The sequence below is a fragment of the Schistocerca americana genome, chromosome 4, assembly GCF_021461395.2.
Source record: "Schistocerca americana isolate TAMUIC-IGC-003095 chromosome 4, iqSchAmer2.1, whole genome shotgun sequence".
NCBI lineage: Eukaryota > Metazoa > Arthropoda > Insecta > Orthoptera > Acrididae > Schistocerca > Schistocerca americana.
Window position 1 is genome coordinate 608115038 of NC_060122.1, and position 19240 is coordinate 608134277.

The 19240-nt window shown below is 37.3% G+C and overlaps 1 protein-coding gene across 6 annotated transcripts in view; it reads right to left on the minus strand.

The window, feature by feature from the left end:
- Positions 1-19240, minus strand: part of LOC124613025 (FH1/FH2 domain-containing protein 3) — a 647968-nt gene that overhangs the window by 87632 nt on the left and 541096 nt on the right. For 5 of the 6 annotated variants that reach the window (XR_006979594.1, XM_047141584.1, XM_047141583.1 and 2 more), the window contains 2 exons: positions 18265-18387; positions 7569-7798 (listed from right to left, as the gene is read on the minus strand). Coding sequence is in view for 5 of the 6 variants with exons in the window: in XM_047141584.1 (XP_046997540.1) it covers positions 7569-7798; positions 18265-18387 (353 nt within the window). In the remaining variant the exon portion in view is untranslated. The remainder of the gene's footprint in view (positions 1-7568; positions 7799-18264; positions 18388-19240) is intronic. The other variant, XM_047141585.1, reaches the window with a different exon arrangement.

The window sequence follows — 19240 nt, forward strand, 5'->3', positions numbered from 1 at the left end:
TAACCTTATTGAATATGGGTGTCTCATTCATATAATTACATATAACTCTCATGTTTACAGCACTAGAAAATGAGTGAACAATATAAGGACTCCCTAGCATCAATAGACTTTAAATTTACAATCTCCTAAAATGGCATTAGACAAAGTGAATTGCAAAACTACAGAAAAATGTAGTGCTTTGTGGAATGCTGTTGGACATCCAAAGTCATCTAAATTAATTGAAAGTTCACTAGAACTAGCTCAGAATAATTTTTGCCTAAAGAGATGAATGATTTTTGATTCAACATACCCCTATGCAGTTAATAGTGGTTTGGGATTCAAAAATTTCATAAGGTACAGAGAGCTTGACAAAATTAAGGAGTTCATAATATTGCAACACAAGGGCTACTTTCTATCCAGGAAGTATCAAGAGGCATTTTGAAGACTTTATTCATCTTTCTAGACAAAAGAAAAAAATTGCAACAATTGCACCACTAAAATTTTATTACTGTATAGGTTCGCAGCCTCTAAATATTTTACAAATAAAACATGGTCCGTTGTATATTAATGCTCTTTATGTAATTGTGTGATTAGCTAATTTTGACTTTGTATAATTTTCAGGTACCTAAAATTGAAATACACCATTGTGGAAAAGACTAACATTGTCTGCATACATCATATCGCTATCGGTTTGTTGCAGGATTCTCGAACATTTTCTCAGTTCGAATATAATGAATTTCCTTGAGACAGAGAAGTTGCTGTCCATGCATCAGCACGGCTTTAGAAAGCATCGCTCCTGCAAAACGCAACTCGCCCTGTTTTCACATGATATCTTGCAAACCCATGGATGAAGGGTATCAGACAGATGCCATATTCCTTGACTTCCGGAAAGCATTTGACTCGGTGTCCCACTGCAGACTCCTAACTAAGGTATGAGCATATGGGATTGGTTCCCAAATATGTGAGTGGCTCGAAGACTTCTTAAGTAATAGAACCCAGTACGTTGTCCTCGAAGGTGAGTGTTCATCAGAGGTGAGGGTATCATCTGGAGTGCCCCAGGGAAGTGTGGTAGGTCCGCTGTTGTTTTCTATCTACATAAATGATCTTTTGGATAGAAGATGTCGTTGTTGAGTGACTGTAGGAGGATACAAGATGACTTGGACAGGATTTGTGATTAGTGTAAAGAACGGCAGCTAACTCTAAATATAGATAAATGTAAATTAATACAGATGAATAGGAAAAGGAATCCCATAATGTTTCAATACTCCATTAGTAGTGTAGCGCTTGACACAGTCACATCGATTAAGTATTTGGGCATAACATTGCAGAGGGATATGAAGTGCAACAAGCATGTAATGGCAGTTGTGGGGAAGGCGGATAGTCGTCTTCGGTTCATTGGCAGAATTTTGGGAAGATGTGGTTCATCTATAAAGGAGATCACGTATAAAACACTAATACGACCTATTCTTGAGTACTGCTCGTGTGTTTGGGATCCCTATCAGGTCGGATTGAGGGAGGACATAGATGCAATTCAGAGGCAGGCTGCTAGATTTGTTACTGGTAGGTTTGATCATCATGCAAGTGTTACAGAAATGCTTCAGGAACACAGGTGGGAGTCTCTCGAGGAAAGGAGGCATTCTTTTCATTAATCGCTACTGAGGAAATTTAGAGAACCGGCATTTTAGGCTGACTGCAGTACAATTTTACTGCTGCCAACTTATATTTCGTGGAAAGACCACAAAGATAAGATAAGAGAGATTAGGGCTCGTACAGAAGCATATAGGCAATCATTTTTCCCTCGTTCTGTTTTAGAGAGGAACAGGGAGAGAAGATGCTAGTTGTGGTACGAGGTACCCTCCACCACACACCGTATGGTGGATTGCAGAGTACGTATGTAGATATAAAAAATTACAAGATTGTATTAACATAACCAAATTACAGTGATAGCTCTTCTTACATGCGTGACATCAACTTGCTTGCATCATGTCTTACATTGTATAATTAGCGGATTTATCTTCCACATATATGGTCACACATCATTCATAAATACATGTAGACAGAATCCAGATCATAATGCTATGCCATCAAGTGTCACATAGTAGTAACTGTAACTATGAGTACTGAAATCTGACAACTACAAGCAGCTGTTCTGATGTCATCAGAGATACATTTACAGCTAAGGTCGCAGAACTATTGATAGCAATGTGGAAGAAGTACATTACATTACTTGCAGGAATACTGGATTTAACTCATGTATTATATACTAAAATCAGTTTGTGTGTCCATTTGTCACAGATTACTTGCCACCGACGAAAAACAAATTCTGAAAAATGCGCAAACATTCTGCAAGTAATAACACATAGTCAATGTATTGTGCAAAAACATCACTTCAATAAATGAAAAGAAATTTACATTCGGCTCTGTCAATAACAGTACTCAAAAAATGATGACCATTTTTAGGATGCATGCTGACGTCTAGCAGACAGGTAGTGTATATGCTATGCTATTAAGAAGGTGAAGACAAAAATTTACAAAACAACAGCATTAATACCTATACTTGCATCTATAAACCTGCACATCAAAAGAGAAGAAGGGAGTATTAATAGCAGATGTTCATCACAAGTTGTTGTTAATTAAATAATTTCACTATAATAGAAATTATTCGTATTGTTTTTTTTTTTCCAAATTATGGTAACATCCTACCAGTTCAGTAAACAGACTGTCAAGTGAAGCATTGTTAATGTGACAGTGGTCAACCAAACTTCTCATTGAGAAAAGGCTGGTTTAACAGACAGTACAAAATGATTAACACTCTGTACTTGTACTTGGAATGCAAGCTTTCAATAGCTTTGAGATTTGGCATTTCAGAAGGTCAGTGAATGATGATTGCCAGAGTTGTTCATTCATAAAGGCCATGGTAAATTTCTTTTGCCACCTTTGTCTTTCTAAGCCTATGCTGTCAACTCTGATGACACTGATATTGTGAGATTCTTGACTGCTTCAGCAAACTACTGGATAAAAATTGGACATAAAAGGAAATAATAGTAATTAAAGGAAATAATAGTAATTTTCTAAATAGTGAGATGAGGAACATCAATGGTATTTAGCAACAGAAGATCCTAAAAATTTTAACAAACATAACTCCAGCTGAAGTGATATATGCAGAAGAAATATGAAATAAAAAATACAAAACTTTCAAAACATTATTATCCACATCACAAACATATATGCACAAATAATTCTGTTGGTTCCAACGTCACTTCATATTGTAACACCATGGAGATGGTATCGGTAGATTCAATAAAACTTTAGATTCTACTGAATCTACTGATACCATCTCAATAACATTACGTCTCTAGAAAAGACAAGATATGAGATACAGACCAACAATTGATAAAATACAATGAATGAAATATTATCTACAATGTGCATAGAAGCCAGACTGCAATTGTAAGAGTCAAATGACATGAAAGGGTGGCACTAATTGAGAATGGAATGAGACAGGGTTGTAACCTATCTCTTTATGTTGTTAAAATAAGGGTAATAGGGAGTCCTCGTATTAAGCTAGGTGAAGCTGAGGGAATTGGACACTGAAAATAGTAGATGAGTTTTGCAATTTGAGCAGTAAAATAACTGATTATGTTAGTAGTAAAGAGGATATAAAATGTAGACTGGCAATAGTGGGAAAATTTTCCTGAAAAAGAGGAACATGTTAACATCAAATATAAATTTAAGTGTTTTAAGGTGAACATTGAAGGTTAGATGGCTAGGTTGGACAATCAATGAAGATGTATTAAATGAAATAAGAGAGAAAAGAGTTTTTTGTGGCACAACTAAAAGACAAGAACTGTAGCGTAGTGGGTACAGGCACACATTATCATCTGAAAAGTTTATTTGATGTCAGGTAGCATTGACAGAGGGCACCTAGAGTTGCTGATTTCCAGTTTTGAATCACTTTTCACAGGAAAATCCCCTACAAGGATTGAAGGATATAGTGCAATAGGTACTGACAATTTCAAACATGAGTTTCTTCCAGCATATAAAATGTTCAGAACAATTATTCATGTATCATCTCACGTCAAATCAATATGGTAATATTATTAATATGGTCCCATAAGAACTTCTGAGCATCAAAAGAACAAACTGGTTTTTGTACTCAACAAGTGGTGTGTCAGAAATGAAAGCATTGCTGTTTAAATGAAGAAAAATTCTCTGAAAAATACTCAAAAGTGAAAATTACCTATACAGAATCAAAAGGCAATGCAATGACTGAAGAGCTAAGTTACAAATATGAAATAAACATGTGTATCACATTGTACATTAGTTTAGTGTCTTGAGTTCTACAATATCAATAATATTACTTAACACTGGCACTGTACACTGTGAGAAAAAGAAAGTTTGCTACAAATGACTCAGTTCAAGGATCTGTAGTATATACCATGGATCCCTGTCAGAATTTCAACCACAAAGCTGAAACCTACATATTTTGGAAGACAATACAGTCAGAAATATGTTTGATAAACAAGATACCAACTGGGAAAACATAAAAAACTTGAAGAATGTTGGAACTGTAGCACATAGATTGTGCCTTATATACTGTAAGTATCAAGGTGTCTAATTAAAGAACCTATTGAATAGATCAGTGAAATAGCCTACGGAAAAAAACAGTCAGATGAGTTCATCGACAACTGCTGCTATTTCGACAAGGAAACACCCTGCAATTTTCAAGGCACAAATGCAATAAGAGACTGCTGGGCTGGCCGGTGTGGCTGTGCGGTTCTAGGCGCTTCAGTTTGGAACCGCGTGACCGCTACGGTCGCAGGTTTGAATCCTGCCTCGGGCATGGATGTGTGTGATGTCCTTAGGTTAGTTAGGTTTAAGTAGTTCTAAGTTCTAACGGACTGATGACCACAGATGTTAAGTCCCATAGTGCTCAGAGCCAATTGAACCATTTTTGAACGAGACGGCTCCACAAGGAAATTTAGACTCTTATTGGATAGGGTGGGGCTACATTAACCAAAAGAACAACTACTGCCACCATACAAGCAAAGATTAGTAATGAGAAGTTATTGATAAAGCAGCAAGTAGTATTGACTCCAATATTATGGAAACAATTGAGATAAAATTATCAAATGACACTATAAACAGAGACAGAGATTTTTGCTTGAGTTCTGCTTGAAATCCTCCTCTCTCAAAATCAAACAACAAAGGGGCTGGGTTCATGCTACTAGGTCAGCTGTTGGCAATTAATATCAATAACTTCTCACAATGGTCATCTTTGGTTGCCTTACAGCAATAGTTGTGTGTGTGTGTGTGTGTGTGTGTGTGTGTGTGTGTGTGTGTGTGTGTGTGTCTGTGTGTTTGTTGTCTTTTTTCCATGTGCTGTTTTATGGTTCTTGGTTGGCCTAGCCCCACGTATATAGAGTTTAAGTTTCTTTACACAGCACTCTCTCATGCATCTGTGCCTTGAAAATGGTGTGGTGTTCAACTGTTGAAATTTGTTTAAATATTGACCGTTTGTATTTAGACCCAATAAACTGTTGTGATTTAGTTGTAAACACAATGTTCAATGGGTTATCTGATTATGGTGGTCAAATATTAACAATAAAATTTACTGGTCATTACGTGCAGATAACAGAAGACAAGTATCATATCACAGAATCATAAACAATGACTCAGTCACAGTGTTTGTAGAGAAAGTACAGGAGGAACACTGGGGACAAATTTGTAAAGCAGACAATGCCAATGAAAAATTTAACTTTTTTTTAAACATATTCCTATAGCACTTTGATTCATGTTTGCACCTAAAACAAATAAGTATAAAACTGAACAGAAGCAAGGTTCAGAGGTGGATAACTCTGGGCATTAATGTATCTGGTACCAAGGAGAGGGAGCTCTGCACAATTCGGAGAATTATGCACAACACTTCTGAAGGCCTGAAATTCCATTACCAACAGTGTTGTAGAACCCTCCACTTTGTCATTAAAAAGCAAAATTTGTGTACTATGCCCAAAAAATGAAACACTCCAAGAATAAAGTTAAACTATTTCCAATGTCATTAAACAAGAAATAAATAAAACTAGAAACCGAAATGAAATTGAGCCACCCAGAAAACAGCTCTGGCATAAAAGGTGCCACTTTTAAATCACTGGCCCCAAATTCAATGATTGCTTCCTCACAGTGGTGCAAACACTGCACACAGTAAAATGCAACCACATACAAATGTGTTAGATTTATTTATGCAGACACTTATTGGACCACCAAAAGATATTCGTTTCAAAAATACAGCCCCTTCAGGAGATCCAAGAATTCATAACTTGACTATAAAGTAGTAATTCTGCTGGCTATGACACTGTTTCTATCAGAATATTACAACCTTGTGTTGTCTTGATAGGATTACCCTTCGTATTTTTGTTATCAATCAATGACCCAGAGTATAACTCCAGACACACTTAGATGTGCTGTAGTAACACCCACCTACAAAACTGGACATAAGCAAACCACCTGTAACTAAAGATCAGTATCACCTCTTCCTGTCTTTTCAAATGTATTTGGCAAAGGAATACTGACTCATGCAACTGAGCTGAAAGCTAGGATACTTTCATGTACTTTTATGCGTGTCTGTCAACAGTCTTAAATATTTCTCTTTCTGAAGGCAAGTTCTGGGCAGAAGTTCTGTCTCATAATTTTACAGTTTTCTTTGGTGACCATAGGTTGAATATACCGTTACAGCTGTAAGTTCTTTTATTTAACACAGGACCGGATTTAGGATCTTATACACCCATCTTCAGGTGTCGTAGTGGTACTTTCAACCTCCGGTATATGTTCTGTTGTGGATGTTCCTCTGACAGGACTGTTTCTTTGGTGAATTTTCATTTTAATATGAAGTCCACTAATTATGGCTGTCTTCTTGGTTTCATTTATTGTTATAGTATTTGATCTGCCTTAATATAAACAGCATTGTGATGAAGTTTTTCTCAGCCACCATCAAGCCATCTGATATCCCTTGCACAGTTATATTACCCTGTACAATAATTTCACAATGCACACGCTTAACCCCCTAAAATGTTCCTCCCATCTCCTTTGCATGTTCTTGCATAGTTTAAAAATGTACAAAAGCCTCATTCCACCATCTTTCTATTGTACACCAAGAATTTCCTATCAGACATTGCATGTAACCTACTTGACTTCAGCACTTGTTGTTTTATTAAGAGACACTCACGCAAACTGAAACCAGTTCTCTGAGACTGCAGACATGTGTGCAAGTTGCGTTTGCATGAGTGTATGTGTGGGTGTGTGTATGTGTGTCTACTGCTGATAAATGCCTTAGTGGCCAAAAGCTATAATTGTGTGAATCTTTTCGTTGTGTCTATCACGACTCAGCATCAGCGCTATATGGTGAGTAGCAACTTTCCTTCTCAGGTATTGTTATAGTCAACACTAATTCACACAATTTACAAATCGAGAATCTGTAGATACTATTTCATATGTTAATTGCTCAACGACATACATGATATATTCAGAAACTGAAAACAATGAATGGTTATTTACATTATTCTAATTAATGCCTTTGACAAACAGAGCCTTACCTTTGATTTTGACTTGGCCAGGCCTTCCTTAGCACGAGATACAAGTCCAGTCATGTCACCAGCAAGGTCTGGTGGACGCGGCCCTGTCACTTCATCTTGGTTCCCACCGACACCTGCATTTGCAAGTCTCTGTGTGAGATCACGTACTGAACCTGATTCTCTTTTGGGTGAGTCAGGAGTCTGTGCTGTTCCTTCCATCTCGTGACCAGATGTGACACTGTTCTGGTTTTCTGTATCAAGACCAAAATCTTTTTACTACATGTGAGGAAGACAATACCTTTCATTTAAATTGTCAAGTTTTCTGTACATTCTTCATATTAATAGTGTACAAGTGCACAATAACCTGCTGAATGACTGATGTATCTTTTTCTCAGGTCAAATACTTAATGAATTTGAGTGTTCTAATTTGTCTTTGATTAACAACTAACGTGCAAAAGAACACTTTTTTTCTTCTCATATGAGTTTCGTGCTTAAAAAATGTGCTGTATTAAACATTTACATACACACTACAGGTGTCTGTAGGAGGCAGTCTGTAAGAAGCATAGAAATTACACATTAGACCACATATCCATATCTGTTTTGTTTGTCCTTGTCTTTTCTATCTTTCTTTTTTGGCTACTCTGTTTCCTCACTTCTCACTACTCCATCTTACCTCCTGCCAATGATCAGTTTTACTCATGACTACCTTGTTGATTACAACAGTTCACTGTCTTGTGCTTCACATTTCCAGTCTTTGACAATATGTGACAATTTCTTTCCAACAGCTGAAAAAAAATAATAACCATACCAGAGACGATACAAGTATAACTAGATGATGACAATAGTAAATTCCTGAGAGATTAAAACTAAATTAATGTCTGTGGGTTGAACTTGGTGTGTTGCAGTCCAATGGTATATTTTAACTCATTACTTCCACTGTGTATCATCTACTTGACCTATGGCTCTATGTAATTTTTCTTTTCCTACATCACTTATACATCCTCTCCTAAACTTCCTCTTTTAATTTTCATACTAATCAAGCAGTTTTCATTTCCAAAAGCTTAAGATTCAAATTACTTTTCTATTGTGTTTGACAATACTGACTATTTTGTGCCTGTTTTTTGGAAATATTGGTACCAGTTCAGCCTTCCACAGCACCCATTTAAGGTGAGAGATGGCAACTGCATATTGTAAAAATAATAAAGAAACTGACTACATAGTGCAAGGTGGTCAGAAGGCACAATGTAGCCATACATGTGTACATGTGCGCATATGTATATGTGGATACATGTACTCTTTATTTTAAAAAAAATGATATTTACAAAAGCTACAACAATTTCCGGTCTTGTTTATGTGCCTTTCAGTGGCTCAACACCTATACTATTGAGTGAGTTGTTACTTTTACTCTTTAAATTATTTACATTCCACAAGGACTTTCCACTGCCCTTGCATAGGTGTAGATGTTGTTCCAAATGGGCAATGAGCGATATTTAAGTTTTGCTTATCAAAGAAACCTGATTTTTTTCCTTTATTCTTCCTTCTCAAAACAGGTGAGTCCCTCTCACTTATTGCCTGGAAACCTGGTTCTCTTACCATCCTCCATCCTCTTTGTTTTCTCAAGAAGGAAACCTGTTGTTCCAAAAATTAGGAGTGCTGCGTTCTACCAGCAGTACTAATAATTGTAACTTGTGAAGATAAGTACTCGTCAGCATTTCTTTCTCTGTGATTTTAACTAGTTTCTGAATTCAACTTCCTATTTTAAACAATCTTGAGAAGAAGAATATTTGTAGGAGCTGAACTTGGTGAAAATATGGATATTCAATAGCAGATTGTGTTTTAAACTGAAAATAACACAGACATTGCTTAATAAGCAGAAATAATTATAATACAAAAGTTATTTCTCTGTAATATTTCTTTGCGACACAATGTATGCAAGCAAATATAAAGTATGTTTGTCCAGAAAGTAGTTTCTCTTCACTAAAGTGCTCACAGAAACAATGTTACTGTGGGACAGTCCATCTGAATGCAAAAGAAAGAAACCTCCATTGACACGATACACAATTCTTTAATTTTACTTTCCTCAGTTGTTATCATATTCCAAGTGCTTCCCTGTTTTGATTCTTTACACCCAAATTAAACTGGTAACACCACCTTCCACCATAATGATAATGCTTCACAATATCAAGATCTTCATCAACTCTTGTCAATGAAATTTTGCCTGTATGTACTCTGCCGCTCTCACTTCTGGTGTCACTGAACGCAAAACAAAAGAGCTACAAATACAAATAAGCTATTTTTCTATGATTAACCTCCCATTTTGTGTACCAACTTTATGAGAAAAGCAAAAAAGTGAAGTATTGATTAGTTGCCTTTTTGCACAATTTCTACAGTGCGCCCCGCATTTCACATGTATGGCAGAAACTCAACAAATAACATGGATTATTTCTGAATGATAGCTTGCCTTCTGAACTATTTTGAACTAGGAACTGCACTTTTATGTGTCTAGAGCTGTATCCTGGTATGTTTATGTAGCAGCTCTAAATAAATATAATTTTTCACTGCTCTTTGCTGCATATTTCTTTTTATACACTGCAGTAATATATTCACCACTGTGTGGCTCCCATTCAGAAATGGCTGCATAACCCTTTTTGACAAGCTCATACATTCTCATCAGGATAGAAGGCTACAATGAAATCCATTGGTTGACCATAACATTCATTACAACATCTATTGCAGTATAGCAATGATACGTAGAGAATGAAATTAGGACATACACAGTAAATGGTCTTAAATGAATGATCTCACAATCTATATTCTTAGTTAACTGACAGGTTGTTTCCATTTATTTGCCCTAAGTTCAATAATATCTTTTAATATCTCTTGCCTTGTCCATCCTCCTGTACAGCTTTATCAAGGTATTTTATTTTTTCTAATTTAATTATTAACAGAATTTTTATTGTCAATTTTTTTGTTCACCATATATCTGTTTGACCGAAAGTACTACAAAAATTGTTTATTTGTGTTAATTCTTTTCCAACTGTTTATTTACTTTATTATTGGTCTTATGTTTACAGTAAAACTGTGTGATAATAAAACACAAATTGATATTACCACGATTTTTCTTTTTAACAGCCCACTCCCATTTGACCTGCTAAGATAATTTACTCTGTATTTTAAAACTAGTATGTCTATATCTTATGTTAAGTTGTCAACATCAAATTCATTGAAAATCTGAACTAGAGTCATTCTAACAGCAGTCCCATACATGTTAAGACAATGCACATATGAAACCATGTTTTGATGTTGTGTTATTGTTATTATTATTATTATTATTATTATTACCATTATTACTAAAAGTTCTGACATTAACTGTACTTTTTCATTATTATCTGAGACTAAGAAAACATAAGTCAAACACATTCTACAACAGGAGTTAACAAAGAGTAGGAAATTATTATACAAAGACAACACAGAAAGGCATAAATGTAAAGTGTGATGAATAAAAGGCAAATGAGTACAGGGTGATCTTAGTATTCAGAAATGATACAAATGAGAAATTATTTTCAGATAAATTGCTATGAAATAGTACATAATACAAAGTTGCATATGACCCATGAAAAGTATAACAGAAAGGGTGCAATGTACTGTCAGCAACAATATTAAGTAAACAGAGATGACATGCACAATTCCAAGTACAGGATGATTGGAAGTTTTCAAGATTAGAGAACAATTATAGTTTGGAACAAGGAAGACGTTACCATGGAAAGGGAAGAGTAAGTCCTTCTATAACGTCTATTTAATTGGATAGATAAAGGATCTACTCACCAAGTGGCAGCTGAACATAGACATAAAAGACTCTTGTGGTTGGCAAGCTTTCGAAGCTTCTTCAGGCAGAAGGGTTGAAGGGGAAGAAAGAACAGTGAAGGAAAAGGACTGGAGAGGTCTAGGAAAAGAGGTAGATTTTGTAAAAGTCACCCAGAACCGCTGGTCAGGGAATACTTATCGCACACGATGAGAAGGAAATATTGATTGTTGGGGACTGTACTAGATGAGATTTGAAACCCTGAGAGAGTACCCAACAATCAGTATTTCCTTCTCATCCTGACCCATGGTTCTGGGTGACTTTGCCAAAATCTACCCCTTTTCCTAGACCTCTCCAGTCCTTTTCCTTCACCCTTCTTCCTTCCCCTTCAACCCTTCTGCTTGAAGAAGGAGTCACTAGCTCCGAAAGCTTGCCAATCACAACAGTCTTTTATGTGTGTGTTCTGCTGCTGCTTTGTGAGTAGATTTTTTATCTATCTAATTAAATAATTTTATCAACAATTGATTGTTTTTGTTGTTATATTCTATAAAATCTAGATGTACATATGCCCACCACAAACCATTGAACAGAGCATGATGAACCTTAGTCCATGCTACTATCAGTCTCTTCTTTGTGTGTTCTATTCACAGACTGAGCAAGGGAAAAAATGACTACATGTGTCATTGCATGTTTTACCGCTTCTTTTCTCATCCTTCTGAATTTTATATAGGATGTGGGTTTTAAGGGAGAGGGTAAGGAGTCATTCCAATCCTGGGAGCGGAAAGACTTACCTTACGGGGAAAAAGGGACAGGTATACACCCGCACACACACACACACATATCCATCCACACACAGACACAGGCAGACATATGTAAAGGCAAAGAGTTTGGGCAGAGATGTTAGTCGAGGTGGAAGTACAGAGGCAAAGATGTTGTTGAGTGACAAGTGATGTACAAGGGGCGGCAACTTGAAATTAGTGGAGGTTGTGCCCCTCGTACATCACTTGTCACTCAACAACATCTTTTCCTGTACTTCCGCCTCGACTGACATCTCTGCCCAAACTCTTTGCCTTTACATATGTCTGCCTGTGTCTGTATATGTGCGGATGGATACGTGTGTGTGTGCGCGAGTATATACCTGTCCTTTTCCTCTGCAAGGTAAGTCTTTCTGCTCCCGGGATTGGAATGACTCCTTACCCTCTCCCTTAAAACCCACATCCTTTCGTCTTTCCCTCTCCTTCCCTCTTTCCTGACGAAGCAACCGTGAGTTGCGAAAGCTTGAAATTTGTGTGTGTGTTTGTGTGTTTTTATTGTGTCTATCTACCAACACTTTCTCGTTTGGTAAGTCACAGCATCTTTGTTTTTTAATATATTTTTCCCATGTGGAATGTTTCTTTATATAAAAAACAAACACCGCCCGAACAAGCCTTAAAGGCACCAATGATACTGTCTGGCCACCATGTCATCCTCAGCCACCCACACACCCCTGCAAGCCTACAATGTCCTGGCAGACTACACTGTGTCAGCACTGCAGCTCAACTGGTGATGGTTGTGGTGGTGGGGTGTCCAGCAGAGTGTACGAGGGGAGAAAGGAGATGGAAGTGGGATGTTGTGTTGGAGAAGGGTGGCTGACAGATGGGAGGGAGAGACAAGAGACACAGGAAGGGAATGTGGCACTGGTGAGCTCATTATGACCACTAGCAGGGACAGTTGTGCACAGTGCACAGTCATGTGGAGGGCTGGATTGGGAGGAGGAAGTAGAACACAGGAACAGGGAGGGTGCAGACAGGAGAGTGTTAGTGTAGGATAAGTGATATTGGAGTCACAAGGCAGGGCCAGAGTTGGATGTAGGGCAGAGGCTTTTGGAGATTGAAGCCAGGAGGATTATGAGATTGAAAGGTGTACTGGGTTGACAACTGACTTTGTGATTTGGAGAAGCCTGTATTGAAGGTAGGTTCCAAATGGCACACATTATGAAGTAGCCATTGAAACTGACGGTGTTGTGCTCAGCAGAGTGTTGTTTGTTGACCACTGCTTGACAGTCACCATTCATTTGGATAGACAGCTGGTTGGAGGTCATGCCCACATAAAATGCTGTGCATGAGCTACAGCAGAGATGACATATATCGTAAAACCTTCCACAGGTTACCCTCTCTGTGATAAGATGGGATAAGAATAGGATCAGCATGTGACAGGACTTGAGTAGTATGTCCTAACTGGGTGTATCGGATAGGTCCTGCACCTTTGTCTTCCAAAGGGCTAAGACCCATATGGAAAATGATTAGAATGAGTATGGCATCAGGATGAATGATGATACTGCATAGGGAGGGTGGCAGAATACCTTTTTGGGAGAGTTGGGAAGAACTGCAGCACATGATGTCTCTCATTTATGGGCATGATGATGAGTATTTAAAATCCTGGCAAAGAATATGATTAAGTTGAACCAGTTCAGGATGATACTGCATTCTTCTCTGACACCCTCCAAGCACATCCTGTTCATAATCCTGTCACAAGAATATCATATTCTATCAGAGGCACAGCACGAAAGCAGTCATAATCTAGCTCTGCCATAACTTCTGCACATTATGCCATAACTTCTGCACAGCATTTTATATGGCCCACCAACCAGCTGTCCACCCGAATAAATGGCCACCACCGAACTGTGTCCGAGACCAGAGTTTGTCCACGCAGTGCAGGGCATGCCATTTAATACAGCACGTTCATTTTCAACAGTTGTTTCATAGCCCAAATCCTTCCCACCAGAACCAACGTAATTGAATTATGAAGATGGGAACTGTATGTGCAACAAATCCTTTAACTCCATAATCCTCCTGATCTCCATTTCCGCTCATATCTGCCTCACATCCACTTCCATCTCTGCCTTGCGACTGCAGCTTCAATCACCCTGCACTCACAACCTCCTGTTTGAAACCTCCCTCTTCCTCTGTTCTACCTCTCCCTCCCAATCCAGTCCATCATGTTGTTATGAGTCATGCATAACTCTCCCTGTCACCAGCCCAAATAAACTCACCAGTGACACATTCTCATCCTGTGCACCTACTATTTCTCCCTTCCAGTTGTCAGGCCCCTCCTCCAACTCAATCTCCACTCCCTGACTCCTTTCTCCCTTCATCCTGTCTACCATACTTATCCTCTCACCCAGTTGAGGTACAGTGCTGGCACAATTTAGTCAGTCAGGACAATATATCCCTGTGTGTGTTACTAATTGTAACATTACTGGTTGTAAGCCTCATCTTAGGTGTAAACACCAAATGTTGTTGGCAGTTAGGATGGACAATTTTTCTTGGGAGGTAGGAGGAGTTTGCTCAGCTACCTGTACACAGAAAGTGGGGCATTGTGTGACTGGAAATGGCTCAGGGAGGTGTGTGTGCTAGATGAGAAGCAAGTTGTCCAATTTGGTCAAAATATTTTAGCATAATTGAGTGTTGGTGAAAGCTGTAGTTTAAACTGTGACACATAGACATTAGCATTATTATTATGCAATAATAATGCACTGCGTAATGGCTTCATACATGTAAACACTTTGCCAATGTTTCAATCTCCAACATAATTTTCAACAGATGGTAGTGCAGAATAAACTATTGTTTTAATCCAGAAACTTGTGTTGATCTTTTTCATTTGGTAGCTGTACCACTTTTAGCTATTTTTGGTGGTGATGTTTTTCAGACTTTATACAAGAATTCTTACTAACCCGTCAACTGCACGACTTTTGCATCTTTATTCTTTCCACCATTTACATTCCATCAAAAACTTTTCATTGCCTTATTTAGTTTAAAATACAGTACATTTAACGGTAAAAAAAAGTGAAAATAAAAATTTCCTGCCCAGGAAAATATGCCTGTTTTCTAAATTTGACTGGAAATTTCAAAACAGTGAACATTTTGTGTTTATGCTAGGCTGAAATTTTCTTAGCCGTTTCAGTAGCTGCTAAGAACATGCTTATCTTTTGTCTCATGCAGTATTCATTATGACCTATATTACAAAATAATTAACTGGGTTGAAAAAATTAGTTGTGAAAATAACTAGATTACAGCTACAGGAAAAAACTAAATAGACCAGTGACCAAACAGAACGTACAAAAAAATAACCTTCTTATTTACAGTACAATAATGTGCAAACTTTTACCCCTATACTGCCATTTGGGTTCACTGTCTTCCCATGTCCCAAATAAACTCCTGTTGTTGATAAATGTTGCTCTTTCCTTATTTCACTGCTTCCTTCTCCATTCATTCTATGACTTTTATTTATTTATATTTCATCAACATTTACCTCTACATCTTCATCTACACACATGTTCTGCAAGCCACTGTATGATGCATGACAGACGGTACCTTATATCATTGACAATCATTTATTTTCTTGTTTCATTCACAAAATGAGCAAGGGAAAAATAACTGTCTATTCATCTCTGTGTGAACCCTAATTTCCTTTATCTGGTCATTATGTGAAATGTATGTTGGTGGCAGCAAAATCCTTCTGCAGTATGCTGCAATTCTTGAGTCTGAATTTTCTCAATAGTGTTTCATAAAAAGAACGTCATCTTCTCTCCAAGGAGTTCCATTTGAGTTCATGAAGCATCTCTGTAATGCAGTACTTGCTTCTTGACTGTACCTACCAGTAACAAATCTTGCAGTACACCTCTAAATTGCTCCAGTGTCTTCCTTTAATCTGCAGCTCTCAAGAAAGGGTCACATGAGTGTTCTATATGCAAACTCCTTCACAGACAAGCTACATTTCCCAAAAATTCTCACAATAAACCAAACTTGACCATTTTATTTCATTACTACTGTTCTTACATGCTCATTTCATTTTTTATCTCTTTGCAACTTTATGCCTACATATTTAATCAATGTGACTGTGACAAGCAGCAGACCACTATTACTGTATTCAAACATTACAGAATCGTTTTTCTCACTCATCTGTATTAACTTATATTTTCATACATTCAGAGAAAGCTGCCATTCATCACTCCATATAGAAATTCTGCCTAAGTCATCCAGTGTCCTTTTACAGCCACTCAATCACAATACTTTCCCATATACTATAGCATCATCAGCAAACAGTCACAGCCTGCTGCTCACCCTATCGGTCAGATTACTTATATATGCAGAGAACACTCCCCTTTTGTAATCCTGATAATATCCTTGTCTCACATGAACACTTACTGCCAAGGACAATGGGCCAGGTTCTGTTACCTAAAATTCTCCGAGCCGCTCACATGCCAGGGAACCTATTCCATATTCTCGGACCTTCATTAACAGTCTGCAGGGGGCACTGTGTCAAATGCTTTCTTGAAATCTAAGAATATGGAATCTGCCTGTTGCCCTTCGTCCACTGTTCACAGAATATGATGTGAGTAAAGGGCAAGCTGAGTTTTGCATTAGCAATGCTTTCAAAATCTGTGTCGATTTTTGGACAGAGGCTTTTCTGTCTCAAGGAATTTTATTTTATTCGAACATAGAATGTGCTCTAGAATTCTGCTGCAAACAGGTGTTAAGAATGTTAGTCTGTAATTTTATTGGTCCATTCTTTTACCCTTCTTATCTACAGGAGTCACCTGTGCTTTTTTCCAGTCACTTGGGTCATTGCACTGAATGAGAGATTCATGGTAAATGCAAGCTAAGTAAAGGGCTAATGCAGTACAGTGTTCTCTGTAAAATCAACCACGGATTCGATCCAGACCTGGCAACTTATTTGTTTTCAACTCTTTTGATTGATTCTCTACACCAGCAATTCAAACTGCTACGTCCTCCAAACAAGAGTCTGGAGCCTCACTCTAGTCAAAAACAATGTTCTGTCCACATAACTTGCTTAACATGAAGGGAAATTCAATTTCATTTTCACAGTCACTCTAAATCATCCATTTGTTTCCTGTAAGTTTGACCATGTTGTACTGACAGTAACATATCAATACCTTATACTATCAATACCTTATACTATCAATACAGCTGTAAAAAATTCTGGAGCATCCACTTCCAAAAAGTCACCTGCAAAAGTCAATGGTGTAGCATGAAGTTTTGTACCTCTATTTTAATAAGTCACTGGCAACCTGCCACATCTTCACAGTAATAGTACTAAGTATCTATGGCTGGACAGCTTGTCTGGCACAGCAGTAATAAATTATATATGTAAACCTTCCTCATGAATCAATCTGTCTATTAGTGAAAACTGTATTAAAATTGCTACAGTAGCTCCTGAGATTAGCCTTCACATACAGACAGAAAAATACAGCAGGGGCTTTATTTTGAAATACGTATAGATACTTGTACAACAGAAGTTTGTGCTGTCTAGTTGACATTAAATGTCACTTAGACTGAATAATAATGAGTTCTGTTTAGTATTTAAATACTTGGCATGGTAACTCAGAATGCAAAGTAATGAATTGAATTCTGAGGGACAACAGGTTTTCAGACAATGTAATGTTCTTGGCAGTTTGGAACAAATGGCTAAACAGTTTTATGAAAAACATTTGATATAGTAATTGTATATTTTCCTGAGCTGTTAAAATACCTTTCCTTTATACTTTCATAAGTAAATTTCCAACATAAAAAATAGTCATTACTGAAAAGCTAAAAAAACTGTTATTAGAGCTAGTATGGTGCAAAGAAACACAGTACACTAAAGTCGCAGGAATGAGACTACTGGGAAACTGCATGTAAGCACAAGAAACAATTTACTGTTGAAAGTGTGCTATACGCTCCAATACATTGCGTGTGTAAAATGCAGCCACACACTGTAGTTAACATGAATGCAGAAGGATTTTTTCCCTATGTAACCTTGGTGATGGACAGCAAATAATAATTCAAAAACATAATTGAAAAACTATAAAAAATATAGAAATAAAATTCTGATAAAAGTGAAAAGTATCAAAAAACAAAACAAAAATATAAGTACCGTGTGCCACAATTGAGGCACGCAAAGAGGCGGTGGTCTCCTGCTGCTCGCGGATGAAGCTCCGCTGGCGCTCGGCACGCTCTCTACGCCTCCTCAGAGCTGGTGTCACACCTGCATCACCGTCTGTCCGTGCAAAGTCCACATGTCACTACTGCTCACATATGATTAATTTTGAGATTATCTATAGTTGGTAATGAGGCAACTTGTCCTCTCTCTTCAAGTGAAATATTATAAGCATATAAGATACAACAAACCTTGCAGCTATATGATAATTTCAGCAGATTTTGCTGTACATTTTGGAAACAAAAATGATAAGAAATATATTATGTGCAATCATCCCTCATAAAATGTCCTAAAAACATGAATATATAAGTAGCCTGGTCAATGCAGTCACTTTTAATGTCCGTATGTGTTTGATATACAAGCTCACCATCCATAGATGAATGAATTTTAGACAAGACAAAGACTACTCAACTCTTAATTTGAGAACTAGAGAGGCTATTTAGTTGGAAATAGAGTGTTAGTACATTATATTGTGGATCCCGAAGCATTTTAACTGTCTTGTGTTTCAATGAACTTGTCACAATTAATTTTACTTCAGTCATTTTTTAGTGTTATTGATAATGCTTATGTAATAATTGTGTTAATGAAGTACGCTTCATTGCCTATATGTTTTTTGTTTTCTTATCTGGGATGAATGTGTCCAACATATTCTCAAAATGAACTTTGGTTAAACAAATCACATAAAATGACTGGACAGTACTCATCTCAAGAGGCCAAAATTCGTAATACTATTGATTAGTGGAAAATACTAATTCTAACTTTTGGAACTTCCTCTGTTTCTTCTTCCAGGAGGAAAGAGAGGTTGATTGGGGTAGGCTGGAAAGTAAGGGCAGATCACTCAACCCTTATGTTGCACGGAACCAATCTATTGTCACTAGAAGATACTCTTTTTTCCCCAAATTTCTTTTAATAA